The 26,176-nt window shown below is 39.1% G+C and overlaps 1 protein-coding gene across 6 annotated transcripts in view; it reads left to right on the top strand.

Moving 5' to 3' along the window:
* Window positions 1-26,176, top strand: part of MARCHF1 (membrane associated ring-CH-type finger 1) — a 117,655-nt gene that overhangs the window by 33,525 nt on the left and 57,954 nt on the right. For 5 of the 6 annotated variants that reach the window (XM_079991406.1, XM_079991411.1, XM_079991407.1 and 2 more), the window contains one exon: window positions 9,860-9,999. The exons of the other annotated variant lie outside the window; for it this stretch is intronic. In XM_079991406.1, the coding sequence (XP_079847532.1) occupies window positions 9,898-9,999 (102 nt within the window). In that variant the 5' untranslated portion in view covers window positions 9,860-9,897. The remainder of the gene's footprint in view (window positions 1-9,859; window positions 10,000-26,176) is intronic. 6 annotated transcript variants of the gene reach the window in all.

Below are 26,176 nucleotides of genomic sequence, written 5' to 3'. Positions count from 1 at the left end.
CATACGCTTTTGGTGAAAATCTGAAGGAGGAAAGCCAGGAAGGCATGTAGACCCTTACTGCAACCTCTAAGTGTGGGTGGCAGGGGGCAGGGCTGCTGGGGATGGGACAGTGGAGCGGGAAGCTGTGGCCCTTCCCTCTCCTTCATGTGATACTGATGTTGGATGTGTATTCAGAAGTTCCTATTGAAAAGGCCTTTTCTGTGATTTTGCTCTGACTGTGGCAATACTCTCCCCAGGGCGGCTCACCTTGTACCTACCTTGATGTCAGTTTTGCACCAGGGAAATAACTTTTTTTGGGGTAGGTGGGTGTTGATTTAGTGTTTCTTCCCTGCTGGTAATTTCATGGTGTTCATTTCATAGGTTTTCTTCCTTTAGCATGTTGCTTTTAAAATGCTGCTCTATTTGTTTTTCAGCCTTTGTTACATTTTGATATTTTCCTGTAAGAAATGTTTGAAAAGGCAGGGCAGAAATGTTTGCCCTTCTCGACATTTTGTACCAATAAGGAGAAACATAAACATCCCACTATAGTTCCAGAACTGGCTTTCACATTGTGAAACTTCAAAAGGCAAGGACTCAGTATAATTTAAATACATTATTTGCTTTAATGTTTTATAGGTATATCTTTGCACTCAAACTAGCATATGATCCGGTCGAGGCTGAAAGGGGATAAGACTATGCTATCACACTCCATGTATGGTCTGTTCCTTCCGTATCTAAATTCCATCTAAAATGTAGATGGTATTTTTAAAAACTTCTTTTAGATCTGCCATTTATGTATATGCCAAATGAAGTTTGAAGTTCACTATTTAAATCCCATCATTGCTCACAGAATGAAATGGCAGATGGTGGAGTCTAATTTTTTCAGGATAAATGGATTTTAGTTATTGAACCTCTTACAGGTGATTATTGTGGTAGGCCGGTAATTACCTGTGACCGACTATATAACTAGTATCCATTACATAAGTAAACTATAAAGGGATTTTCTCTATTCTTATAAATAACTATGTAATGTTCGTTTCTAGGGGGTAACTGTGTTAGCTTGTTATCAACACATTGTAGTTGAGAATATTTTTTAACAGCATTTGCAAGGAAAAGGATTATTAGAGGAGAAAATAGGCCCTTTAATGAATTAGAAGGGAAAAGAGCTTAATGAGATTATAATAGCTGAGGTTTTCAAGTTGTTATTTTAAATTGATCTTTAATTAGAGGGGGGAAATAGTATGGACAATTTGAACATAATTAAGATCTTGTGACTTTAGTTTCTATTTAAAGCACGCTGAAGCAAACCATAGAAAAACTGGCTAGGAATGACCCAACCATGTATAGGTCTCTCAGCACCTTCTAGTGTTGCAGTTTAGTGTGCTGTTAACATTTTTGTCCATTGTTTTCTCACTAAACAATGGAAAAATTGAGAAGGTCAGAGGGTTGAAAGCGGCAAGTACAGCAGCTGTCGGAAAAGAATACCTGAAGCAGTCTTTACAACCGCTGAAATAAGTGTTGAAAGCTGAACCCTCCCCTTTTCAAATAAAAATAGCATTTTTACCACACTCACACTCTGAAACTGGCTAAAGGGAATGCTGTTCAGATTTCTTAAAAAGCAGAACATGATGTAAATAGAACTGAAGGCATTCTTAATGAGGTGAGAAGTGCAATGAATCTCTGTAATTTATTATGTCACATCAATAATAAACCAGTCCTTTTCTTAACCAAGCGCAATTCAAAGTTCTGTCTTTAAAGCGCTTTCCATTAAAGCCCTGCACAGCATGAGACCAGGATACTTGCCTGCCTCCACACCAGCTTGTCCATGTAGTGTGAATTGTGACCATCATCTGAGGTCCTCCTCTGCGTGGCCCTGCCATCAGAAATTGAGGCAGGTGATGGCTGAGAAGAGGGTTTTAGGTCTTGCCTCAGTTGGTAGTATTCTGTGTATGCAATGTCCTTCCCTGGGAGGCTGACAGTGACCCAGCTCTATGTTCTATCTTTTTTAGTGTCAACGCTTTATTTTCCATGACTTTTTATGTTTTACTAACTGTGTTTTTATTGCTGCCAGTTTTTCCCAAAGTTTATACTTTCTCATTTTGTTATTATCTTGTAATACCTGTTTGTTTGTTTGTTTGTTTGTTTTAGTGTGCAAGCTCTTATACAAGTATTTGAGGAACAGTACTGCCTAGGATATGGGACGCGGGTGGCGCTGTGGGTTAAACGACTGAGCCTAGGGCTTGCCGATCAGAAGGTTGGTGGTTTGAATCCCCGCGACGGGGTGAGCTCCCATTGCTTGGTTCCTGCTCCTGCCCATCTAGCAATTCGAAAGCACGTCAAAGTGCAAGTAGATAAATAGGTACCGCTCCGGGGGAAAGGTAAACGGCGTTTCCGTGCGCTGCTCTGGTTCGCCAGAAGCGGCTTAGTCATGCTGGCCACATGACCCAGAAGCTGTACTCCGGCTCCCTCGGCCAATAAAGTGAGATGATCGCTGCAACCCCAGAGTCAGTCACAACTGGACCTAATGGTCAGGGGTCCCTTTAACTTTACCTTACTGCCTAGGACTTAGCATAATTTCACCCCCAGACCTTGCAGGAGCATCATGCTGTCTTTCTGTGTGTACAAATATCAGAGCCCTATGTGGGAGAATATCAGGATCCATGGGGACAGCTATCTTACTCTTTCTCTGGGAATGCTCTCTGGCCTAGGCTCTTATCAGCTGTGTGTAAAATATTTACACAATTGTTCTCAGGAGCATTCAGGCTCTCATTTGCGCGCTCGCTCTCTCACTCTCTTGCATCGTGATGTGAAAAGCAGTCAGTTTAACAACTTCACAAAAAGGGGCGAAAATAATCTAGGTTTTGCAGTACTGTATATGAACTTCTATTCATTGTACATGTGGGTCTGCTTTATAGAGGTTTAAATATGTATGCATGTACTGCATTTGAAAAAATCTCCCCTTTGCTTTGGTAGTAACATATGAGACATACTGAAATATATAAAGGAAGCTTAGGTTAAGTCCTTAAACCTTTAACTTTGACAGGATGTCCATTAAGATACAGTGGTACCTCAGGTTAAGTACTTAATTCGTTCCGGAGGTCCGTACTTAACCTGAAACTGTTCTTAACCTGAAGCACCACTTTAGCTAATGGGGCCTCCTGCTGCTGCTGCTGCGCCGCCAGAGCACGATTTCTGTTCTCATCCTGAAGCAAAGTTCTTAACCTGAAGCACTGTTTCTGGGTCTGTAACCTGAAGCGTGTGTAACCTGAAGCGTGTGTAACCTGAAGCGTATGTAACCCGAGGTACCACTGTATTTTCTTTAGAGTAGTTTCTGTTCTCTACACTATGTGTTTAGCCCCGTTTGGTTTTAAAAGGGGATTCTTTTATTCCCATGACTTGCCCATGCTTCATACTGTTCATCATATACCATTTTCTCCTGCAACAGTTGTTAATATAAACCTTTGAGGGTTTTCCTCCTTCTTTTTGGCAATCAGCATCCATGCTCTTTTCAAGAGATTTCCTAGCTACACATTATGATCCTTCTTTTGTCCTTTTCTCTAGCTCTCCAATTAATCATTGCCTAAATGATTTCCACCTTTCCCCTCCCCGGAATTAATGCATAACTTTCCAGTACCACCAAACATGCACTGCGTCTGCATTTGTGGCATAATACAGTTTGATACTTTTTTTGTATCTTACAGGATACTGTATATCACACCATTTATATATCATTTTATAAACATTTTCTTTCTTGCATCATTGGGAAATGTTGTAATTTCACAGTTATTGTAATTCCAAGATATTTTACTTTTAGATATTTCCCCCAAAGCCTGTTAATAGTGTATTCCAGGTTAATACACCATCTAATTGTGCAAAGCAATAAACAAAAGACAGGCATCTGCTTAGTTCTCTCCAAATACTTTTCACCTTTCTTTGAGGAAGTTTCTGTAAAATTCTTGTTTCTGCTGTTTTAAATTAACTAATGACAAGTTTCAATAACAAATATTTAACATTTGTTAATGAAAACCAATTATTTTGGACTCCTACAAGTCAAAGAATTAGGACTTCTGTCAAGCTGTCTGAAATAAAAGCTGCACTTGCATTTGATTCTAGATCATTCATTTCCTAGTAATTCTCTGAACTTAAAAGTTGTTGAATAAATACATGCTGTATGGCATTAGCTAAACTGCTACAGAGAACAGGGATCAAAGGGGTAATTTTCTCTTGAAGTAAATATAGTGGGAATTAGTGACAGATGAGTTCTAAAAATAGAATAGAGTGTTTTTGTGTGTGGAGGTGGAGACTAGTTATGTCCTGACATAATATTGAATTTTATAGGACTCTATAAACTTGCTTTCTGTACTATCATGCTGTTGCTACAGAGATTTCATCATATTGTTAATTGGGTGGAGATAACAAAGATGAAATAATTGGGTGATACCCAATGTTAGTCATACTCAGGAGCAGACTCTGTATGACTTACTGAGATGTCACCCTTTACTAATACCACACACCAAGATTATGGCCCAAATAGAGCCAGTGAAAAATGAGGAGACATCAGCAAGACTGGGAGAACCCAAAAGGTTGCAGAGTTGGTAAACCACAAAGATCAGCCCAATGAGGATGCTAAGCAGCATGTAATATAGAACAAGAGTTGTAAAACAAAAAAATGAATGTGAGACAATGAAAACAAGTGGAAAGTTCTGCTTGGAAGCAATGCCTGGCTGGTACCCTGAATAGGAAAATTCCCTTTTAGGAGGGGAGACACACTGCACACACATTCTTTAAAAAGTTAGGATAAACTGGTCAGCACACACTTAAAACAAGAGTGATGGTTATAGCCCCACTGATTTCTTGAGTGTGTGGCAGATTGGTTGCTTCTCCTACTCCCCTCACTAAACCCTGTGGCTTTCTCCCCTTCCCCTCATGTACTGCCAGTGGCATTAGTGGCAGACTGAGTGGTACACTCATCCTGGATATAGACTACAACTGTTTGGTGCAGACCTTTTTGTCCAATACAGTGGTACTTTGGGTTACAGACGCTTCAGGTTACAGACTCAGCTAACCCAGAAATAGTACCTCGGGTTAAGAACTTTGCTTCAGGATGAGAACAGAAATTGTGCGGTGGTGGCGCGACAGCAGTGAGAGGCCCCATTAGCTAAAGTGGTACCTCAGGTTAAGAACAGTCTTGGGCTAAAAACGGACCTCCGGAACGAATTAAGTTCTTAACCCGAGGTACCACTGTACTCTTTCAGTTTATTTGATATGCCTTCCCGGTGTCAAATTTCCCTCTTGTTTACCAAGCTCACCATATTGCTGTTCCTCAAGATTGGAAAGGGCCTAGGGTGACAGTGACAGACCACACTCTTTGCACACAGAACGTGCTAGATTCAATCTTTGGCATCTCCGGTTGTGCCTTGGAAAAGCTGCTTTCTGAAACCCGGGAAGGCTGTGGACATTTCTGAACTAGATGGACCAATGGTCTGACTGTTATAAGGCAGCTTCCTATGTTCCTTTCATATTCTCATGGAAAGTAGCCATTTGTAGGCCTTCAATCCAATCTGGCAAGATAAAAACATGACCACTGATAGCTGTAGCAAGACCAGCAACTGAAAAAAGCATACAATGTAGGCCATTATTATTGTTTTTGCATTTTAAAAAACAAACTAGGGAATACAGCTGTCTTCCCCTTTTCATGAAACCATTGTCCCTGGATAGGTTGTCTTCCTTTTCAGCCCTCTTAACAGACTGCACTAAGTTGATAAGTACTGGTGTTGGGCATGAGCTACATGTCTGTGTATGAGAGCTTTAGAGGTCTAGCAGTCCTTGGCTCTTTCTCTTTATGGCACATATTCTTCCTTTGCCCTTCAATGGTTCTGAATAACTACCCTGAGAGACAATGTGGGGGGGGGGAGCACACACATCTCTCAGGACCCTGATCCAATTATATCTGCATTTATTTATTTAGATTATCTTCGACCTACAGGCTCATTGTTCACATCGTCCCAGTTAGCCATTGCAACTGGTTCAAATGGCTGGCATTTTAACTTTTTGCAATGTACTCTTGAGTTGTGCTTTCCTTAAGGCTGGTATGGAAACTGCACCTAGTTTTTTGAAAAACTTTCTTATAAATAAAATAGAGTATTGTTAGCACATAGGAGTTCAGATACCTCCCCCACAACCATTCTAGTCCTGGGCATTTTTGTCCATCTTTGCTAATGTGTTTCATAACTCGCAAAATTCCTTCATTCTGTCGCTGTTAGGAATCTTGCAAAGAAAGAGGAATAAGTCGTTCAATATATGTGTGGGAAAATGCTTTGTGTTTCATTTCCTTTTGTTTAATGCCATTTGTGTGTCTTATTAAGGAATCAGACAGCATCAACTTTTGACTTAAAAGTGTCTCAAATCGTTTCTTGTTGAAATATTTAAATTACATGGCATTAATAAAAGAGAGCTGCCTTTTGTAGATGAAACAAATGTTAATTTTAATACATCAGACTGTAATTTGTATTAATTTTCTTTAAATTTTACATCTCCCTTGAGTTATTAAAAATATTGGTTTGAACCCAAGTGTAGTTTCCAGGGACAAATCAAGGGACAAAATGCTTGTGTCATTCACCACATTCCAGCACAGCTGTAGCCATGAACAGCCATATACAAGATTGGGGAGCCTATATGAACATATGATATTGACTGTATGGATTTATTGGCCTGGTGTTCTTAGACTCAGTTGGTCACAGTAATTTCAAATAATCTCGTGTATGTGAATATTAGCTCAAGTAAGATCATATTCATTTCTGTGGGAGTGCAACACAGTTTAAAATTACAGAATAGCAGTGTTCCCCCACTGCATCACAATATGCACATTATCTAGGTTTGCAAGAAAGTACAACTAGTTATTATGCTTGTTTTTTATTGTAATTTGTCAAAAGGGGCCAACTCTCAAACCCAATGACATATTGCTGTGTGTTATAATGATCCCTGAGCGCTTCTGTCTTGATTTTCATCTGTGATCAGACCCTGACTGAGCAGTATGACAACAGAAGTATGCAAGGGATGCAAAAATTTTATATTCACAGGTTGAGTAGGCAGCATATTTTCCAAAGCATAATGACTCCTTAAGCCTCTAGAGGTGCCTGATTTTTTGCATGAATTTGTTAAGGGGGACCAATCAGTCTAGTTGGCAGCCTTCAGCTTTGGAACGGCATTTCCAATTGTTTCCAAAAATTTGGCAGAGGACAAAACATTTTACCTAGAATGAATGTCAAGATTAATGGGCTGTGTAAAAACTTGGTGAGTTGTCATTATAGGCAGGAACCCAGAGGACAACTAAGTGGAATTCCTTTAAGAGAAACTGCTAGCCGCCCAACAAACCAACCCTAAAATTTTGGGAAGCTTCAGAAATCTTGCAGTGCCTTATGAGGGTGGTGCAGTGGTGACGAGGGTTGAACTGGTCTGATAAAAGCCACATTGCCACTATCTCCAAAAGGCAATGTTTGGAATTACAGCAATTTTCTTCCTCATTGTCATATCATAGTATTCATATTTGTCATCATTTTTCTCCTGATACGTATTTCGTTGAGTTAATGGCTGTTTGGGCAAGTATCACTTAATGTGAATGTGTACTTCTGCAATGAAGGATTTTCTATGAGACATTGTGCATTTTCTATGTAATACACCAGTTCATAGAATCCTTTTGTTCAAGGGTCTCTTGAAGTCTTTTAGAAGACTTATAAATTTCAGAAGGCTTGGTGTGAATGACAGATAGCATAGTACACAGTGCATATCTGAACCTGGAATGTCTGCAAGGTCTGTTTTAGTAACAGCACTGCTACCTGTGTACTGGATCTGATTTGAATCAAAAGTTTTGTGTTAACTGTCATCAGCATTGCTTTTATTATTCAACATAAATTGTGGCTACATGCTTGAATTCCACTAAAAAATATGGAGTGTACGTTTTGGTGATAATTACTCTTGGAAAGTTTAATTAAGCAAGATGCATATAAGACAATCAGAGAGCACAGCTTTCCATACTAGGAGGTTTATGGTAGGTTACCTTCATGAATGCTGATTTTTGAATTAGTGAAATGTTCATTAAATCAAAATGGTGGAAATGTGTGTTGTTATAACAATGGAGTGGACTGTACCTGAGCAGGAGAGTAACTGCAAGTCCCACCTGGCTTATTGCAGGTCGGAACAAAAGCTGGTGAGGCAAACTATTCAGGAAGTCTTTTAAGTATCAGATTCATCATATTCAGCATAGGGATTTTCAATAAAAGAATAACAAAGTAGACGGATATGTGACATCCACAACTGCACCTATTTGCCACAGTGACTTTGTATACATTAGTTTTAAATGAAAAGGAAATTCATTTTCAGACTTTAAAGTATTAGGTAATAGGTAATAAACCTGTTCTCACCATCTGAAATAAGCTAAAAAATCAGTACATGTGATATGTAACTGATGTAATTAAATGAACTGATATTTTGAATTATTTTCAATTTTATATCCTCCTACTAACTGGGAAGGAAACTTTGGTTGTTCCAAGTGAGCCTACTTACAATTATGCATGTTTAGGATCACATGCAATGTCTTTGAGTTTTTATTTTTCTTTTCCTTTTTAAAAAAGCATAAGATATTACTGTTGGAGCTGTACCATTTTTAGCAGGGTATGATCCAGAACACAGCTGTGAAGTACACTATTGGTTACATGTTTCATAAATCTGGAGTCTAAAGGCAGTTGATCTGGGATTTTTTTACCTGAACATTTTAAAATTTAGTAACATAAACTTGAATGTAATGGGGTTAATTCTGGAAAATGTGGGATATGCTTTCAGTTGAAGAAGTTTTGTTATTAGAATATAATATTTATTCATGTGTGGTATTTGATCTGCTGGTGGTACATGACATTTTGAACCTGAAGAAAGCATTCATTAATGCATGTAATGTAATATTGTGTGCATAATTCTCCCAGTATATATGCATTTTAGTAATTTTCTGTATGTTTCCTATGAAATATCAGTCCTAAAAATATTGGGTTGGATCCAGATTTAGAGTAATCCCACTTAATCCAGTGGCTATACTCCAGGGGTGGGGCACCTCAGGCCTGGAGCTCAATGTGTCTCTCCAGACTTCTCTCTCTGGCTATCAGTATCTTCTGTTGACCAAACAACGCCTCTGCATCATACCCCTTTCTGACCCTGTCCCATGCCCTCCTCAAGTGCTGTTGCCTTGATGAAATGTGCTCTTGAATTGTGATGATAACTCTTGTTTGCCTACACTGGGGGTGTATGTATGTAGAAACCTCTTACTTTTGAATTGCTAAAATGTAGCCTGCTTACACCTTTTGCTCTGCCTATTTTTTCCTTTGCCTCCACCCACTATTGACACATACCCCCTTGAATGTTTCCAACAAGGTAATGTGTCCCTCAGATTGTTCATGGCTCCCAATCCCTGGTCTACTAAATCTGGATCCAATAACATTTACTTACAGTAAAGAACCTATAGTTTAACTTCACAGGTATGCCAGAAGCCACTGTCCCATTTATTTGGGACTTGTTTCTGGATAGAAGTGTGTTTAGGATTGATGCGTCTAGATCAGGCTTCCTCAACCTCAGCCCTCCAGATGTTTTGAGACTACAGTTCCCATCATCCCTGACCACTGGTCCTGCTAGCTAGGGATCATGGGAGTTGTAGGCCAAAAACATCTTGGGGAAGCCTGGTCTAGATTCCCCACTCCACCTTGCCCCCGTCATTTTAGTTTTATTATTTATAGGCAGATCAAACACACGCACGCATATATATATAATTGCATGCCCAGACACATACATGCAACAAACTAAAAATACCACTGTTTCAGGGAATGTGAATTATTTTCAGAATTTCAGAAATTGAAAAGGGATAAGTGGAAGGAGAAAATGTTGGGCTGGTGCCAAGCGATAGCTCGTAATCCTCACAGACTCCCAAACAGCACAAGAACCCCTGAGGTCACAGGTGATGCTTCACATATCTCTGCCTTGGTGAGTGAAAGTTCTATTTCATGATGATGGCATGTGCAAATCCATACCAGCAACCTTTGAAAGGTGCTAAATTAACTTTTTAAAAAAAGAAACCACAGTAGTGCTTGCGCCTTATTGTACTTTATTTGAAACCACTTTGGCTTTGCCTGCTTCTTTTTGTTTTGCTTTGAATGCAAACTGTTCTTTCTTCAAGCTTTCAAAGTATATTGTACTTTTGTTGCCAACCACCTCTCCCCTTCTAATTTTTTGGCTCGCATGTGTTGGCTGTTGAAATAATATTGCTGTTCTATCAAGGTGAATACAGAGTTGCACGCTTTGACATCTATAAACAGAAAATTTCCTTTTCAGCAGCTTCAAGAGTATTGTTAAGGTAAAAATGACCCCTCCTACAAACAGATATGTTCGGCTATTTTTAATAGTTGTCAATGCATATGAACAGAGGGCCCCTATTTAAAAGTACTGCTTTGCTTGGTTTGTAAACTTGCCTATGACATTGACAAGAAAGAAAATGTATTTTGGAATATTGTTTTTCATATGTTCCATAGGGTGGATTATCGCAGGCTTTGACAGCCAAAATATATACAGTGGTACTTTGGTTGTCGAATTTAATCCGTTCCAGTAGTCTATTCAACACCCAGAACAGTTCGAAAACCAAGGTGCGGCTTCCGATTGGCTGCAGGAGCTTCCTGCACTCAAGTGGAAGCCGCGTCACACATTCGGCTTCCAAAAACCGTTCGAAAACCAGAACACTCACTCCCAGGTTTGCGGCGTTCGGGAGCCAATTTGTTTGGGAGCCAAGCCGTTCGGCAACTGAGGTACCACTGTATTGGAAAAGTTACATTCCATTGTACTTTCTATGAGTGATATTTAACTAAGTTTTATTTAGAGTAGACCATTTGAATTTAATGGTCCTAACTTGGGCATGTTCATCAACATCAATATGTATACTCTGAGTAAATATATATTTATATATCTTGAACAAGTGTAAGAGACTGAATTAATGCAACCCATATTTTACTGCTCTGAATAGTTGTTCCAAAGACATAATCAGTGCAATCTGTTTTTGTCTGAAAATTATATGTTGCCTGTTGTTCATGCTGAAGGTTATTTGCTTGAGGGATGCTAATTTTTCCCAGCTCTTAGCTGCCATTCGTACTGTGTTGGGAGTAGGAGTGGTTTTAGGTTTCGATTTGAATGCAGTTCCATGCAACCTGCCATTAGGAGGTTCATTACCAGCTCTAAATCACTCTTATTCATAATATTTTATAAATATCCCAGTACAACTACTGTGTGTGAAAGTGATGCCCAGTTTTTTATTAAAGAAACTGTGTAGATCCATACTAGTGCTAGGCGCAACTCTGAATTTCACTGAAGTCAGTAGTATTTAAATATTTTGCACAGGAGTGCAGCCAGACTTTGGAGAGGCGCAACTTCCTGAATAAGAGTTTGAATGACCAAATTGCTCATGATTGAGGCCTGAAGATGTTTTGCCAACTGCCTAGCGACCTGATTGTCAAAAGGCAGATATGCCAGAATAAAGGGGGAGATGTTGCATTGCATACTTGCCCAGCTGTGGCAACTTTGTTTACTGGATTCTTTTATGCACTCTCTTTGCCAGTACTGTATCTTTTTTTTTTTTTAAAAAAAAAATCCTTAACACAGTAAGCTTAGTGGATGAAGACAGAGGCTTTGGGGAACAGTGTTGACATTCTGCAGTGCTGTGTCTTGAGCCACAAGTTGTTGTTGTGCATCCAGAACAATGCATAATCAATCTCTGCCACATCCATTGTAATAATAAGGGCATTAGTAGCACTGTGCAGGTTTGTATTGTGTCAACAGGCCACAAATCTAGACCTGTTAGCATGCTATTATTTTTCTCCATTCTATTTACTTGCCTGTCTGTTGTACATACACTCCTTTCAAAAGTTGCTACCATTTCTTTAATATTGGTTGCTTACTGCATGAAAACAATACTTTATAAATAGACATTTTAAGTCATGCAAGAAGCAGAGTAACTCGTAGACATTTACAATGTAGCATGTGCCCAAGGTACACCCTATTTTTAGCATATTGCATCTACTTACTTAGCTGCCTTCTCAATATTTTGTCTAGGACATTTATTTTGTGACTAGAACCATTTATTCTGAGTGAAATTCTTACCCAAACTCTTGTATTAAAGTGATAGAGAATTGCTGCTTTGCTCAAAACAAATGGCATGTCAGTTTTCACACTTTGCTTTTCTTCAGGAATGCTTAACATTTTTGGTGTTTTACATGAGGCAGGCCTATCCAGTCAAGCATTACTAAAGAGCTGTCAAGAAGAAACATTGGAACAGGGAATGGGAAAGAAAGGAACAGCCCCTTCCGTTGTTGAAACACGGACCTGACATCAAAACAGAAGAGAAGTGAATAATTGTTTGAAATCAGGTTTCTTTACTAAGGCGAATGATAATGTGGCAAGCTGGGCTGAGTTGTGGAAGACAGCAGAGGCAAATGCTTTAGATTTGTTCTGGGAGACTTGTCAGGATGAGCACATTATTTTTGCCACTGGGCACTTGGAAAGGGATAGCGAGTCGTTTGTGGAAGAAGTCTGCTAGTACTTTCTCACCTTCTCCCCACCCTCCAGTCCACTTTCCTTAGGGAAAACAATTGACATATGAAGTCTAGCCACTGTCTAAGTATGTGTGCTGCTGACTTCAAAATGGTCTGGAAGCTGTAAGAGAGCATGTTCTTGTGTTGATAAGTAGGCTACTTTTCTAGAGCTTCTAAGTGCATATGACGGCAGCCCCCACTCCCCAGATACCTGAATTTTCCGTGGCCTCTATTCTGTCGCACTTTAAAACTTGATGCTTTACTGGAAAGAATATAATTTTGTTGGAATTCAGAAGCTAGCAACAATAGTGCAGGTTGGAAGCTGTAGCTGGAAGACTAGCTCCTGATAGGAGTGTCATCTTTAATGCATAACAGTACTTCAGCCTGTTGCACTTCACATACAATTCAGTACATTTTCCAGCTGACAAGCCCTTAAGTAACATTGGTATTGTTAGAGATATGAAACCTGGGTGGGGACCAGAAAACATGGGGAGGTGTGGGGAATTTCTTTACTGGATCTTTTCTCCTAAGCCTTTTCCCCCTGAAAATTTGAAAAAAGGAAAGGAAAGGGAAAAAAATGTTTCCTTTTCAAATGAAGAATATAATTTGTGAGACAAAACGCTTCCCCAAAATGATTTCTCATTCAATAAAGACTTTTATGTAAGACAGTGTACAATATCAGATCATTGGCAGCCAAGTCCTCAGTTGTGAACTGGCACAACTCTCAAATGCAAGAGCAAGATGCATTTCAGCCTCAGGGGGGCACTGCCATTATCAAAATAGAAGGAAGACAGTTTCATGTGACTTCTTTGCTTGTGAAAGTGCAGAGAAGCTTGTTTCTTTCTTAATAATTTCTTAAATTTTATTTTCAGTTATATACATTTCAATAGCTTTACAGTCATTTTAACATTTCAAAACTCAACGTCGTCCTTCCTCTTTATGTGGTTTATATTTACCTTTTCCTGCATATTCTAAATTACCTTAACTTTTTTATTCATCTACTTTAATTATTTACTCTTATGAAACTGCAGGTTTTTACAATAATCCTGCCAATGTCTTAAGCTATTTACAGTTTGTTTGTAAATACTCAATATACCACTTTCATTCCTTTCAAAAAGGTTTGTCGCCTTGATTTTTTGTTCTTCTGGTAAGTTTCTTCATTTCTGCATAATCCATGAATATTTGTATCCAATCTGCTTTCGCCGGGACTACTTCTTTCCATTTTGGGGCAAATAGGATTCTTGCCACTGTAGTCACCTACATGAATAAATTTCTATACTGTTTGGGTAGTTGCGCTGTGGGTTAAAGCCTCAGCGCCTAGGACTTGCCGATTGAAAGGTCGGTGGTTCGAATCCCTGCGGCGGGGTGCGCTCCCGCTGCTCGGTCCCAGCGCCTGCCAACCTAGCAGTTCGAAAGCACCTCCGGGTGCAAGTAGATAAATAGGGACCGCTTACCAGCGGGAAGGTAAACGGCGTTTCCGTGTGCGGCTCTGGCTCGCCAGAGCAGCGATGTCACGCTGGCCACGTGACCCGGAAGTGTCTCCGGACAGCGCTGGCCCTCGGCCTCTTAAGTGAGATGGGCGCACAACCCCAGAGTCTGTCAAGACTGGCCCGTACGGGCAGGGGTACCTTTACCTTTACCTTTAACCCTATAATTCCCAGAAGGAAAGCTTCTGGGTTTTTTTTAAAAAAACAAATGTTATTTTAAACATATTTTTCAATTCATTATATATCATTTCCCAGTAAGCTTTAACCTTACTGCGAGACCACCACATATGATAAAATGTACCTTATTTCTCTTTACATTTCCAACACTTACTCGACTTTGATTTACACATTTTTCAGAGAAGCTCGTTTTTTCAATCTGGGCAAACTTACAGGAGCAAAGTGGCAGTGAGCTGGAACATCTGGGATCTTACATACACATTCACCTTTCCCTTAGAATTCTGGCCTTTTCGTTGTGTTTTAAATGAATTGTAAGTCTCCTTGAGAACTTCAGTTAGTGGGCAGCAAGGCCAGCCAAGAACATTTTGTTGCCTAAGATGAAGAAGTAAATGCTTCTCCCTTCCCCCCAACTCCAGTTCAGGGTGTAAGGCTGATCAATTTATTTTGGCTTATCCTTTCCCATTCCTGGCAGTTAAAATACAATTACAATTTGCTGCTCTTTCATAGCAACCAAAATTGGCTTCCTCTTGTGGCTACTGAGAAGAGTGTGCTAAACTTACCCACCTGCCCAGCTGCCATAAAAGAAAAGACCTTTTTCATCACCTTAATTTCTACTTTCTTACTTTTATTTTTTCTAGAAAAGGAGACCTGGACTTTTTGTCACCTAAAACCTCCCTGTTACCCTCTGTGATAGAAGATGAAAGGTTTAATTTAGACTGATGCTAGGAAATTACTAATAGTGGCTAGAAAATAAGCTGGAAATCTTTCAGGATTGGGAGCATTTAAAAACTTTTGAAAAGGTGAAAGAAAAAGGAGCAAAGTTCAATCTGTTTACTACAAATTAGACTCTTCCCTGGGAAGCTGACAAGAAATTCAGATATATGGAAAGAGAAGGCAGAGTTTGAGACAATGTTAGAAAGAAGGGGAAAGGATGACTTTCACTTTCCTTACTGCAAAAAGGCTAGTTTGGGGTGAAAGTAGTGTTGTTGCACAAGAACTCCAAATTGGTGTTAATCCTGCAACCCGAATTGGCCAGTGAGTAATTCCTACCTGAGAATGGCAACAACCAGCAACACCTGTTGAGCACCAAGGTAATAGTGATGATTGAACTGACCACAAATAAAATAGAATACCATATCTATAAGTAACATAACTGTTAAGAACACAACCCTTAACATCTGCAATTTCCCAATTGCTATTTCTTGGCATTTTGGAACTTGAGTGAATATCAGCACATTTTGTTAAAACCTTTGGGGGTTTTTTTAGGGGGTGTTAATTTAATTTGCTTACAAATTCTAGGCTATGCCTACAACTCTCTGATCAGGAGAACTTGAAATTGAAAATGAGAAATTCAATGGAGCATAAATTCCCAGATTTTGCTGAGAAGAATTATTAATGGTTAAAGAAGTCTTAGAAGTTTAGCTCTGCGAAGGGTTTCCTAACACCTCATGGCACCTTAATAAACTACAGTTCCCAGGATTCTTGGGGGTGGGAGCCATGACTCTCTAACATGGTATGATCCTGCTTTGAATGTATAGTGCAGATAAGGCCTTGGTTCAGACTATTGACACAGCTCTTGGGCAGTCAAGAGCAATGGCATATATAGATGAGTTGCTGCTTCTCAGCCTCAGCATTTAGTATCCTAAAAGATAACATGAGGTTGAGAGGAACTAGTAGATAACGCCATCCCAGGCCTTACATGACTGTAATTAGGAGAAGCCAGTTTTTGGAGATGGGAGCCTGGCTTGATTTGGAAAATGAAAAGTGGAGAGATCACCCTATGTGGGGATCAAATGACTTTTGGGATATGAATTTGAGCCAGGAGGGGACCGAAGTTTCTGGGGCCTTTGGACTCGGAAGAAGTGTGAAACAAGATCGGGAATACTTTATGGGCCCTATCTTTAATTATGGAAGTCTGGCAGACTTGATAAGAAGGAATATGACCATCGTTGGGTTGGAGCTCCCCCGAGAACTGTTTCTTAATATTAAAGATTATCAAGAACATCTGCAGATGGGACATGAAAAAGACTTAACAGCCTCGGATTTGAGATCTCCAGGTTGATGGACTGTTGTAAGCCGATGGAACTGTTGGCAGGGGCTGAGACCGGGGAGGGGAGACGGTGAAAGAAAATTGGGAATTTAAAGTGTATATATTGAGAATTTTTTTTAAAAAAAAAATGCTTTTAATGAGAGATAGAGAAATCGTGGAATGGAATTTTTATGACCCTAGGGGAAATGTCTTAAGAGAATAGGTTTAAATATATCAGTTTTAATAAGAAATAAGATTAAATAAAGTAAAAGTGGATGGCTAATTGGTGAAAGAGAGAATTGAAAATTACAGTATATTAAGATAAATTAGGATAAAAATAAAGATGAAGGATTTGCTGAAATATCTATTTGAACTAGAAAACAAAGAGGGGAGGTGTGAGGAGGTCAAGGAAATAAGTCATAGAAAAAAATTATGTAAAGGTTTAACTTTTTTTTTCTATTTTGATTGTATGTATTTTCTAATTATTTTTTCCCTTTTTATCTGTTTTTGGTTTTTTTGGTTTTTTATTTTTTGCATTTTTTCTTGGAAATGTCTTGGGTTTTTTTGTATTGTGTTTTCTGTTTTTTATTTTGTAATGTTTTAAAACCTGAATAAATATTATTCAAAAAAAAAAAAAAAAAAAAGATAACGCCATCCCTTGGTCCAGATCTCCCTTCCCCATATTATCCCCTACTAGTGAGACAGACACCAGAAGCAAAGGCAAAGCAAATGACTTCTTATGACTCAAGCTAATGCACGAAGCCATTTTTATATTCATTTTATTCCCTCATTTAAATATATGTAGAGAATTATCTTAAGTGGGCCAGAGAACAAATTTATACTTTCATACAGAAAAAGCATTTTGAAATCTAGTTCAGATATGGTTTACTGTAATGTCATAGCTATGCTATGCCACTAAATTTAACAATTCAAGCATTCTCTAAGGAAAAGAAATCATTGGGTGTGGTTTTTTTTACCATAAACATTGTAGCTCATCCATTTCCCATGCAGTTACCATTATTTCTGAATACTATTTTCTTGGTTGTGTTAGATAAGAAAATAAAAATCAGCCTGATTTGCAGGTCTGAATGGATGCTATACAACAAATCAATCTCAACAACACTGTTTAAGATTCATTATAAAAAAGTTCATATTTTTGTCCTACCCCCAACCCCCAATGTGTACATCTATACCGTTGGGACTTCCAGAGTATATGCAAAAACAATTTTTGCTGCCTTGGGAACTACATTATTCAAGATAGCTACTAGCAGTAGGATTATAAAATGCCATTGTTAGCTTGAATCTAAGAGGAGGAAAACCTATGGCTTCCCTTCCATTTCCTTGCTAGTGTACCCAGTGAATCAGTGTTGATGCCTCTTGGAAAAAGAGGGTCTGCTGTTCATGTTTGTTTTCCACTTAAATCTTATGTATATCTTTTTACATATAGCCAAAGACTAAACTATTGGCAATATGATGTGTACATATTGCCACCACCCACCTTTCATTGCTAGCCATCCTGGACATATTTCCCTCTTTTCTTTTCACCTGACCTATTTTGGGTATGCTTTCAGTGATTTTTGATGAATCATCTTTGAAACCTGTGATACCCATTGCACCTTACTGATTTCTTATAGGCACTTAGTGTGTCCCCTTTTCTACAGAGACACCTTAGTAGGGATGGAGAATATATTTGGTGAGTTCGCAACCCAAAGCGGACTTAGCCCAATCTGCACCTCCCAGACTATTGTGTGGATCAGATGTGGGTCTGCTTTGGAATCTGCACTCCTATTGGATTCCATTACAATGTGGTCTAAGAGCTGAGCTTTTTTCCTTTTTACATGTACTAGAGCCCTGGAACAGCTAGAAAGTGTTACTTATGCAGCACATTTTGTAAATCTTACTACAGTTTCCACAGGATATGACAGTGTGTCTTCACTCTCAAGGAGAGCATATATGGGAAAAGATGTCTGTCTCCCTGAACCCTTTGGGGCAGGCATTTTTCCCCTTGTACACTCCACCTTTCCCCCTTGTACGACCTCTCTGAAAGTGATGGCACATCATCACACCTCCTTTTTTCTCTTAGGGTTAATGGCAGCAAGATTTTCCACACATGTGGCAGAAGCATCACACTAGCAGTTCCAGACAACTGGCATATGTAAAAAGAGAAGAAGAAAAGCAGTTTATTTTAAAGGATTTTTCTGTGTCTATTCTACCCCGTTTCTAGTGAATACATATGGAATGGAAACTAACTGGATTAAGACTGTTCTATCCAGAGGTGTACCTAGGGTCTGTTGTGCCCTTGGAAGGAGCTGTATCTCTCCACCCAAATCAGTTCACCACACGGCTTTGTGCTGTGGTGCAAGAAGGACGGAAAGTCTTTCCTGCATTTGATCTTGCTGCAACACACCTATACATTATATGTTCCATACTCTGGTGATTTTTGTGGCCCCCCCCCAGCCTGCACTGTCAGTGGGGCTGGTTACGCCACCCCCTAGGTACACCTCTGGTTCTACCCCTCCCAACTGTGACTAGACTCTGAAGGCTATTGGCACCAATTAACCTTTGCTTCTAGGCTAAGAGCAGCTTCATAGGGGATATTCACAGGGATCATGGTGTGAGGAAGAGGCTAAGCTCCATGTTCCTAATCCTGATTGTGCCTGGACTTGCATACGTACACAAAGGCTGCTATTGAAACCTTAAAAATTAAGTATTTTGATTGCATTTGGTCCTAAATTAACAGTGCTGTCTACCTGTCTTACAGACAGCCATAAATGTAGCAAAGAGTACACTGAGAGAAATTCTAAATCTCATACAATTATATTTTTCTTAAGGGAAAACAGTAACTGGATACACATTGGAAATGAGATTAGAAATATAAAGCCTAGCATTAGCACCAAACAGTCTTAGTTCTTTGGTTGAAAAAGGAAATCTAGGCACAATCCATATAAAAGGTGCTGCTTGCATTATAGTTTGGTGACATCAGAGTTTCTTGGTCTTCATCAGGATCACATCAGAGTTTCATCAGGATCACATCAGAGTGCCAAAAGCAAGCACCTGGCTGACTCCCAGTTTCTGAGATCTGTATGGATGGTATAAAGCCTGTCACTTTGGGGCTAGAAATAGTCCCCCAAGAACCATTCTGTTTCCAAATCACAGTGGTGCCTTTGTTTTATAATCAAATCTCCAAATATGTTTGAGATGTTGATTGTGATTACTAGATTCTCTTTGGAGTATAGCAGGAATGGTTCACCTGCATCAATGCAGTCCTGGATTTCCATGTGATTGAGGAGTATTAGTTTTGTATACAAATAACACAGAGAGAGTGAGTGAAATAATTAATGAGAAAACCAGTCATAAGCTTTCTCTGTAACATTACCAGAGGGTAATCTTCCTGTTACTTGTGAAAATCTGTTCTGGAAAATTAGCAAGTCAGGCAAGGGCTAAGCAATTAACCTCCCTGCTGGAAAGGTGAAAGGGGTTGTTCTCATCATAGCTCACTGGAGCCTTCTGTCTCATTGTACATGCAGTTAATTTGAGCAAATACATAGTTATCTTTTCCCACAACAAAGTACAGTTTTGATTATACTGTAACACCTGGCATGGAAATGTGCTATGATGCATTTCCCATCTAGAATCTGGCTATGCAGGCTTCAGCTAGAAGGTGCCCTATTGCGTAATGTCCAGAGGCCAGTTATCAAATCAAATGTATTTATGAGGATTAGGCTAGACAACTCCCCTCTGTAAGCTCTCACACACACCTCCCACACAATAGGGACTCCCCAGTGTGAGCATGCTATGCCTTGGAACCATAATATTTGAAGAAGTGCCACCTCCCCAACAATCTGCCCTCCTCAGAGATGTACAGTGGTGCCTCGCAAGATGAAATTAATTCGTTCTGCGAGTTTTTTCATCTTGCGATTTTTTCGTCTTGCGAAGCACGGACTTTGGAAAAGCTTCAAAAATCACCAAAGTCTTCAAAAACCTCAAAAAAGGCTACCACACCGCGTGCTATGAGTTGCTCCTTGAAGTGAATGCACAGTTTTAAGAAAAAGGAAACAAACTTGCAAGACAAAGGAAACAAACTTGCAAGACGTTTTCATCTTGCGAAGCAAGCCCATAGGGAAATCCGTCTTGCGAAGCAACTCAAAAAACGAAAAACTTTTCGTCTTACGAGGCATTCGTCTTGCGAGGTACCACTGTATGCCTGGCACCAACTCTTCTGTCTTTTCAAGGCATTTTCTTTTAATTCATCCAAGCATTTAAATATATTCTGATTATCCTAAACATGATTTATTGTGCTTTTACCTTTGGTTTTTGTATTCATTTGTTTGCTGTTATTCCTTTCTGGAATAAATAAATATTGCTTGTTTATACAACAGCTAACAGAATTCTGGTGTGCTGTACAATAATGAGTTAAATGCAATACAGCAACATAGGACAAAAACAGCAATGATTTTTGAATTAATTAGAAAAGTAATTGGAGTTCTTCTGAAAGTATCAAAGAAATTCAGGTGGTTTTACACTAAGATATCACAGAGGCAGTGAAATACATTGTTTACTTGGCTGTATTTTATCTGAATTGCTAGTTGAATCCACTGCCATGAACAACTTGAAAGTGCTTGGAAGCTTATATGGAACACAAGGAGTCATATTTTGCTTATCTTATTGTAGAATTAAAAACAAACAAACAAAACTAAAGGAAATTGAAATATTATTGAAATACCCCTGCCATTTTATTTTTTAAAAAAACAACAACCACAAATCAGTTCATGCTTCTTCTGTTAGCATGGAAGTGTAATCCTTCTTCCATGAAGATCAATGTAATTTAGAGAAATGGGCCGACAGAACTATCCCTGGTACCACACAGGAATGATTTTGAACTGACTGATTTGTCCTCAGGTTTGATTCTCTTATAAACTGAAAGGTTGTTTTTATCCTTGTTTTGGTTTCATGCCTTTCTGATAGCTTAGATGTAATTACCAACATCTGGTCCCACTGATTTTTTTACATTTGGACTCCTTGGATTTTACATTTTTATCACTCAGGTTCCAGACATTCTGTTTAGAAACTTGACTTTTATTACTCATTTAGCAGTGATGAGACAAAACACAATTTGCTACCTAAGAACGAAAGAGTACCTGCTAGCAGCCTGCAGGCAAAATGAGTATGCTGAGGATATTGTCGCAACTTTATAATTATATGGGGATTTGGGGGAAACTTGGATGAAAACTTTTAAGAACAAATGAGAAGGCTCGTGAGGAAGGTACTGTGTGGTAGCTTTTTAAAATGTATGTTGTAAAATAGTTGATTTGTTTTAAAGAAGTTGTTTTATTTGTGCTGGAGTCTCCTTCTCAGGAATACATTGCTCCTTTGGTTTGTTGAGAATGTTGTTCTTTGAGGTCTGTTTCAGACCTTACAGAGATCCCGCACAGAAATTCCATTATTTATTATTATTTATGGCATATCTATTCCCCCCTTTTCTCCAAGGAGCTCAGGGTGGTTCACATGGTTCTCCCTGACCTCATTTAATCACCACAACCACCCTATGAGGTCAGTTAGGCTGAGAGTCAGTGACTGGCCCATTGAGCTTTGTGGCTGAGTAGGGATTTGCACTCTGGCCTCCAGCACTCTAACAACTGTGCCATACTGACATAACCCGTGTGTTATACAATGTCTAATGGGGGCTAGTCCTTCCATTGGGCATGCTGGGTCAAGTGCTAGATTTTGGGGTACCATTAAAGGATGCCTAGTGCTTCACTTGAGGAGAAGTAGCAGGGCTTCCATATGTAAGGCTTCAAGATTTCCTGCAGGAATTGAAGGCAATTCTGTTTCTTTGCAATTGTGTAATATAGGTATAGTGATTTCTCATTTTGCTTTTGTCGCATGCAGCCATAATGGTTGCTTATGGTACAGAATGTTTTCAGGGGTATACAGTAATTCCAGATGTTTTTGCAGCCAGTGATTTGGCATTTTAAGTGGTATGTTCCTGTAAATACAAGCTATGGAGCCATGGTAAAGCTGCTCTTCAATAATACTGCCAATACCTGTGTTGGCTAGTTCTGTCAGTTCTCCTGTGTATTTCCTTAGAAATTTGTTGCTTATCAGCTCCCAAAATGTGTAAAGTTTAGTCATTTTGTAGAATTATTTTTTGATTTAAACAACTCTGTAGAGTAATGAGATTCTTGTAGATAAAAAAAAGTAGATTGAATGCAATTTGTTCTTTTATACATGAGAAAATTCAATACAATTTTCTATTTTGTCTGCTTTTCACTGAAATATAACGGACTGCATAAGATGCAGGAATTACATTTATTCATCCATAGTCTACTGTGATTAATGAGTGTTGGTACCTGGAAAATCTTGGATGTTTTGACACTAATTTGCATAGTTAGGGTATCAGCCTACTATGATGTTCACTTTTGGTGTGTGCAGCCTTGAGAAACATTTCTTGTCAAGTTTTATATATTTATGTCTATGTATATGCAGTTCTAAATCACTTAGTATTTAAAAATGTCTATGCAGTATACAGTAAAGTAACATAAAAACAATGGACCGAATCCAGTGTTGTGCTATATTAAAATCAGGTAATTGTATGCTTGCTCTTCTGGTAAAATATTTTGCCCTAGTGGAACATCGCTGCACAAGAGAATGCATAAGCGGTTTGTTGTCAAATTTATTGTACAATAGATTTCTTTGCAATCCTGTGAACACTCACCTTAAAATAAACCCTATTGAACTCATTGGGATTTTCTTGCTTCTGATTAGACATGCATAGGAGGTCAGTGTAAAACCTTAATGTTCATTTTACATATTAACATATAATAAACATTTGCTGTTTGGCCTGTGGATAGTTTTGAATAAAGAGTGCCATGTGATAGCCCGTTATTACTTTCGTTACATTTATGTACAAAGATGAAAACATCTCTCTCTCTTGAGATGTAATTGTGTGTTTGTATGTTGATTTTAGAATATAATCAACTTACGGTGCCTCAGGCCCAGGAGTGCAAGCAAGAAGGAGCAAACACCACGCACAATTTTTATTGATTATGTCAAGGTCAATCCCCATTATGATTATAATGTAGCTGGATAATGGACTAGGGTAGCCCAATTGCTGACCAATGTCGCATATCGAGCCTGCTGGCTGGGTTCTGAAGGGAGGGAGTTGTCAGAATTTAGGGAATGGTTCAGCTTGGTTCAGGCCATTCCAGTAAGCCCCCACATGAACCTGGGTGCAAGGGAGCCAGCCCCAGCTCCTGCGGTAGAGCTGAGGCCTTAGGATAGCCCCACCCAACCTCCCTTGTGGGGGTCCCCTTATTAGACTATGGATCCTGCCCCTTCCCCACCAACATTGCAAGTTGTGACAAAGAATAACTTCAAAACATTTTGTTGTTGTTGAGAACAAAACAAGTATATTCGGTGGTTTTTTCAGGGAGCACTCAAGGGTAACCAGTACTGGCACCTCTTTTTGTTGTTGTTAAAAAGTGTGGCATTTACTGTAACAACTTTGTGGTGATTACAGGCACCTACTCTTCTAGAAAAAAAGTACTGAGTATACTTTGTAATCTACCAACTATGCATGTTGCTATGAGAAGGCAAAAATCTCATCATGAATTAGCCAGTTGTGTGTCCTCTTCAATAAGCAAGCCCATAGCAAGCTTGCTTTTGTTTTCTTTTAAACTGAGGGAGGGAGAGTAGGGAAGATGCTGCCAACACTGACACTTAGCTGTGGTCTCTGCTGCAATTTATACATATGGAGTGGACTGAAGTGTTCAAGTCTGTTGCTGTGGTCCATGCAGCACTTTGAAGAATATTCAACTATTTCACTGTACCTGCCTTGATCTTATAACAATGCAAATGACTATGCTTCTTTCAATATCCTGGCATAATAAAAATGTCACTATAGCCGTTTGCCCCAAGATCAATATCTCCTACTTCTGAATAATCATGAGTGAGTCACTATTCGTTTTGGCTTTTAAGCAGCAGCAGGAGACCATTATGCAGCAAAATGTCCTATTTCCGTTATTACTTTTAGGTCTTCCTCAGTTCATGTAAGCATCACAGATGGTGACTGGGCATTTTCTGATAAATTCAGTCATTCGTCTCTCTCTTCTTCAAATACAAAGAAGAATTGTGCATGCACACGAAATCTTATACCCAGAACTAACTTAGTTGGTCTCTAAGGTGCTACTGGACTAATTTTTAATTATTTACTCTGTTGAATTTATTTTAAAGCTGCCAGCGTTTTCAACTGTGTACAATTATTTTCCATACATTCAATATTTCCCACTCTTCTTAAAATATATGTTCTTCGTGCTCGCTTATTCTGTAGGTTAAAACTGCAAGTTCTGCATATTCTACCACCTTAAGTTGCCAATCCTCTTTGCAAGGGACCTTGCTCACTTTCCATTTTGGGGCCAACAAAACACAGGCTGCTATGTCATTCCTACTAATAGTGAAATTGGCATCTATTCAGAAGGCCCCTGCAGTTAGCTAATATTTTATTATTATGCATCTTAACAACACATGGATTTCACCACGGAGCACTTATGAAAACCTGTTACAATTGCCAAGATTCCCCCTTTCCCTTACCTTAGGTAAAGGTAAAGGGACCCCTGACCATTAGGTCCAGTCGTAACCGACTCTGCGGTTGCGGCACTCATCTCGCTTTATTGGCCGAGGGAGCCGGCATACAGCTTCCGGGTCATGTGGCCAGCATGAATAAGCTGCTTCTCGCGAACCAGAGCAGCGCACGGAAACGGCGTTCACCTTCCCACCGGAGCGGTACATATTTATCTACTTGTACTTTTATGTGATTTTGAACTGCTAGGTTGGCAGGAGCAGGGACTGAGCAACAGGAGCTCACCCCGTCACGGGGATTCGAACCACCAACCTTCTGATCGGCAAGTCCTAGGCTCTGTGGTTTAACACACAGCGCCACGCGCATCCTTTCCCTTCCCTTAAATCTCTATATATTTTAGTGCTGAATTCAAAGTGACTATTCAAAGTGGCTGTACGCCAGCTCCCTCGGCCAATAAAGCGAGATGAGCATCACAACCCCAGAGTTGGCCATGACTGGACCTAATGGTCAGGCGTCCCTTTACCTTTTTATTAGGGCCACACATTTTATTTACTTCCTATATTCTTGGATCTCTACTGCCCTTCAAGGCAACTGAGAAAACTGTTGAAAAAAGGCAGGAAACCATTTAACAGATAAAACAGATTGTGGTTGTTGATCTGGGATGAGATTTTGGTAACAAGGGATTTGAATTATTGGGTAACTATAAACTTCGGAGGAACACAATGGTTGGTAATGTAAAAATGGAATGAGTGTTACAAATCAACCCAACCTTTCTTTTTCTTGCCTACACCTTTCCAGTTCACCCCAATACAGCTGCTGAAGTTCACATTTTGTTTAAACAAACTGTAAAATTTTATTTGCATTCATTGATTGTAGAATGCATACTCTGGGGCCATAGAATTTTTCATATAGCCTAGGAACTCAAAACAATGCAACAAAATTTGAGTATTCATTTAAAAACAAAACATGTGTTTTTATAGAAACAATGAGCTTGCATTGAATGAATAGGAAAGTGTCATGTTGTCTTTTTAAAAAAATTCTTTTGTTTAGCTATTTTAGTGCTGAAAATTAAGTTTGTCTGAAAAATGCTGAAAAGATTCTAAATGCAAATGGTTCAAGTTAAATTTTGAGCAGCGGAGAAAGCTAGTACAACCAAATGGGCCCTATTGAGTGGTACAATTAATGAACTTACAGCATTAAGAAAATAAATCACTCGCAATGTTTCAAAAAATGTACTTTGAAATGTAGAAGTTAAAATGATGAATATAAGAGCAAAACATTAAGTGCTTTGAGATAAATTAGCAGATGAAATATT

The sequence above is a fragment of the Podarcis cretensis genome (genome assembly GCF_951804945.1).
Source record: "Podarcis cretensis genome assembly, chromosome: 9".
NCBI classification, from domain to species: domain Eukaryota; kingdom Metazoa; phylum Chordata; class Lepidosauria; order Squamata; family Lacertidae; genus Podarcis; species Podarcis cretensis.
The sequence above is the reverse complement of the archived record's forward strand: the minus strand, read 5'-3'. Positions and strand labels throughout refer to the sequence as shown.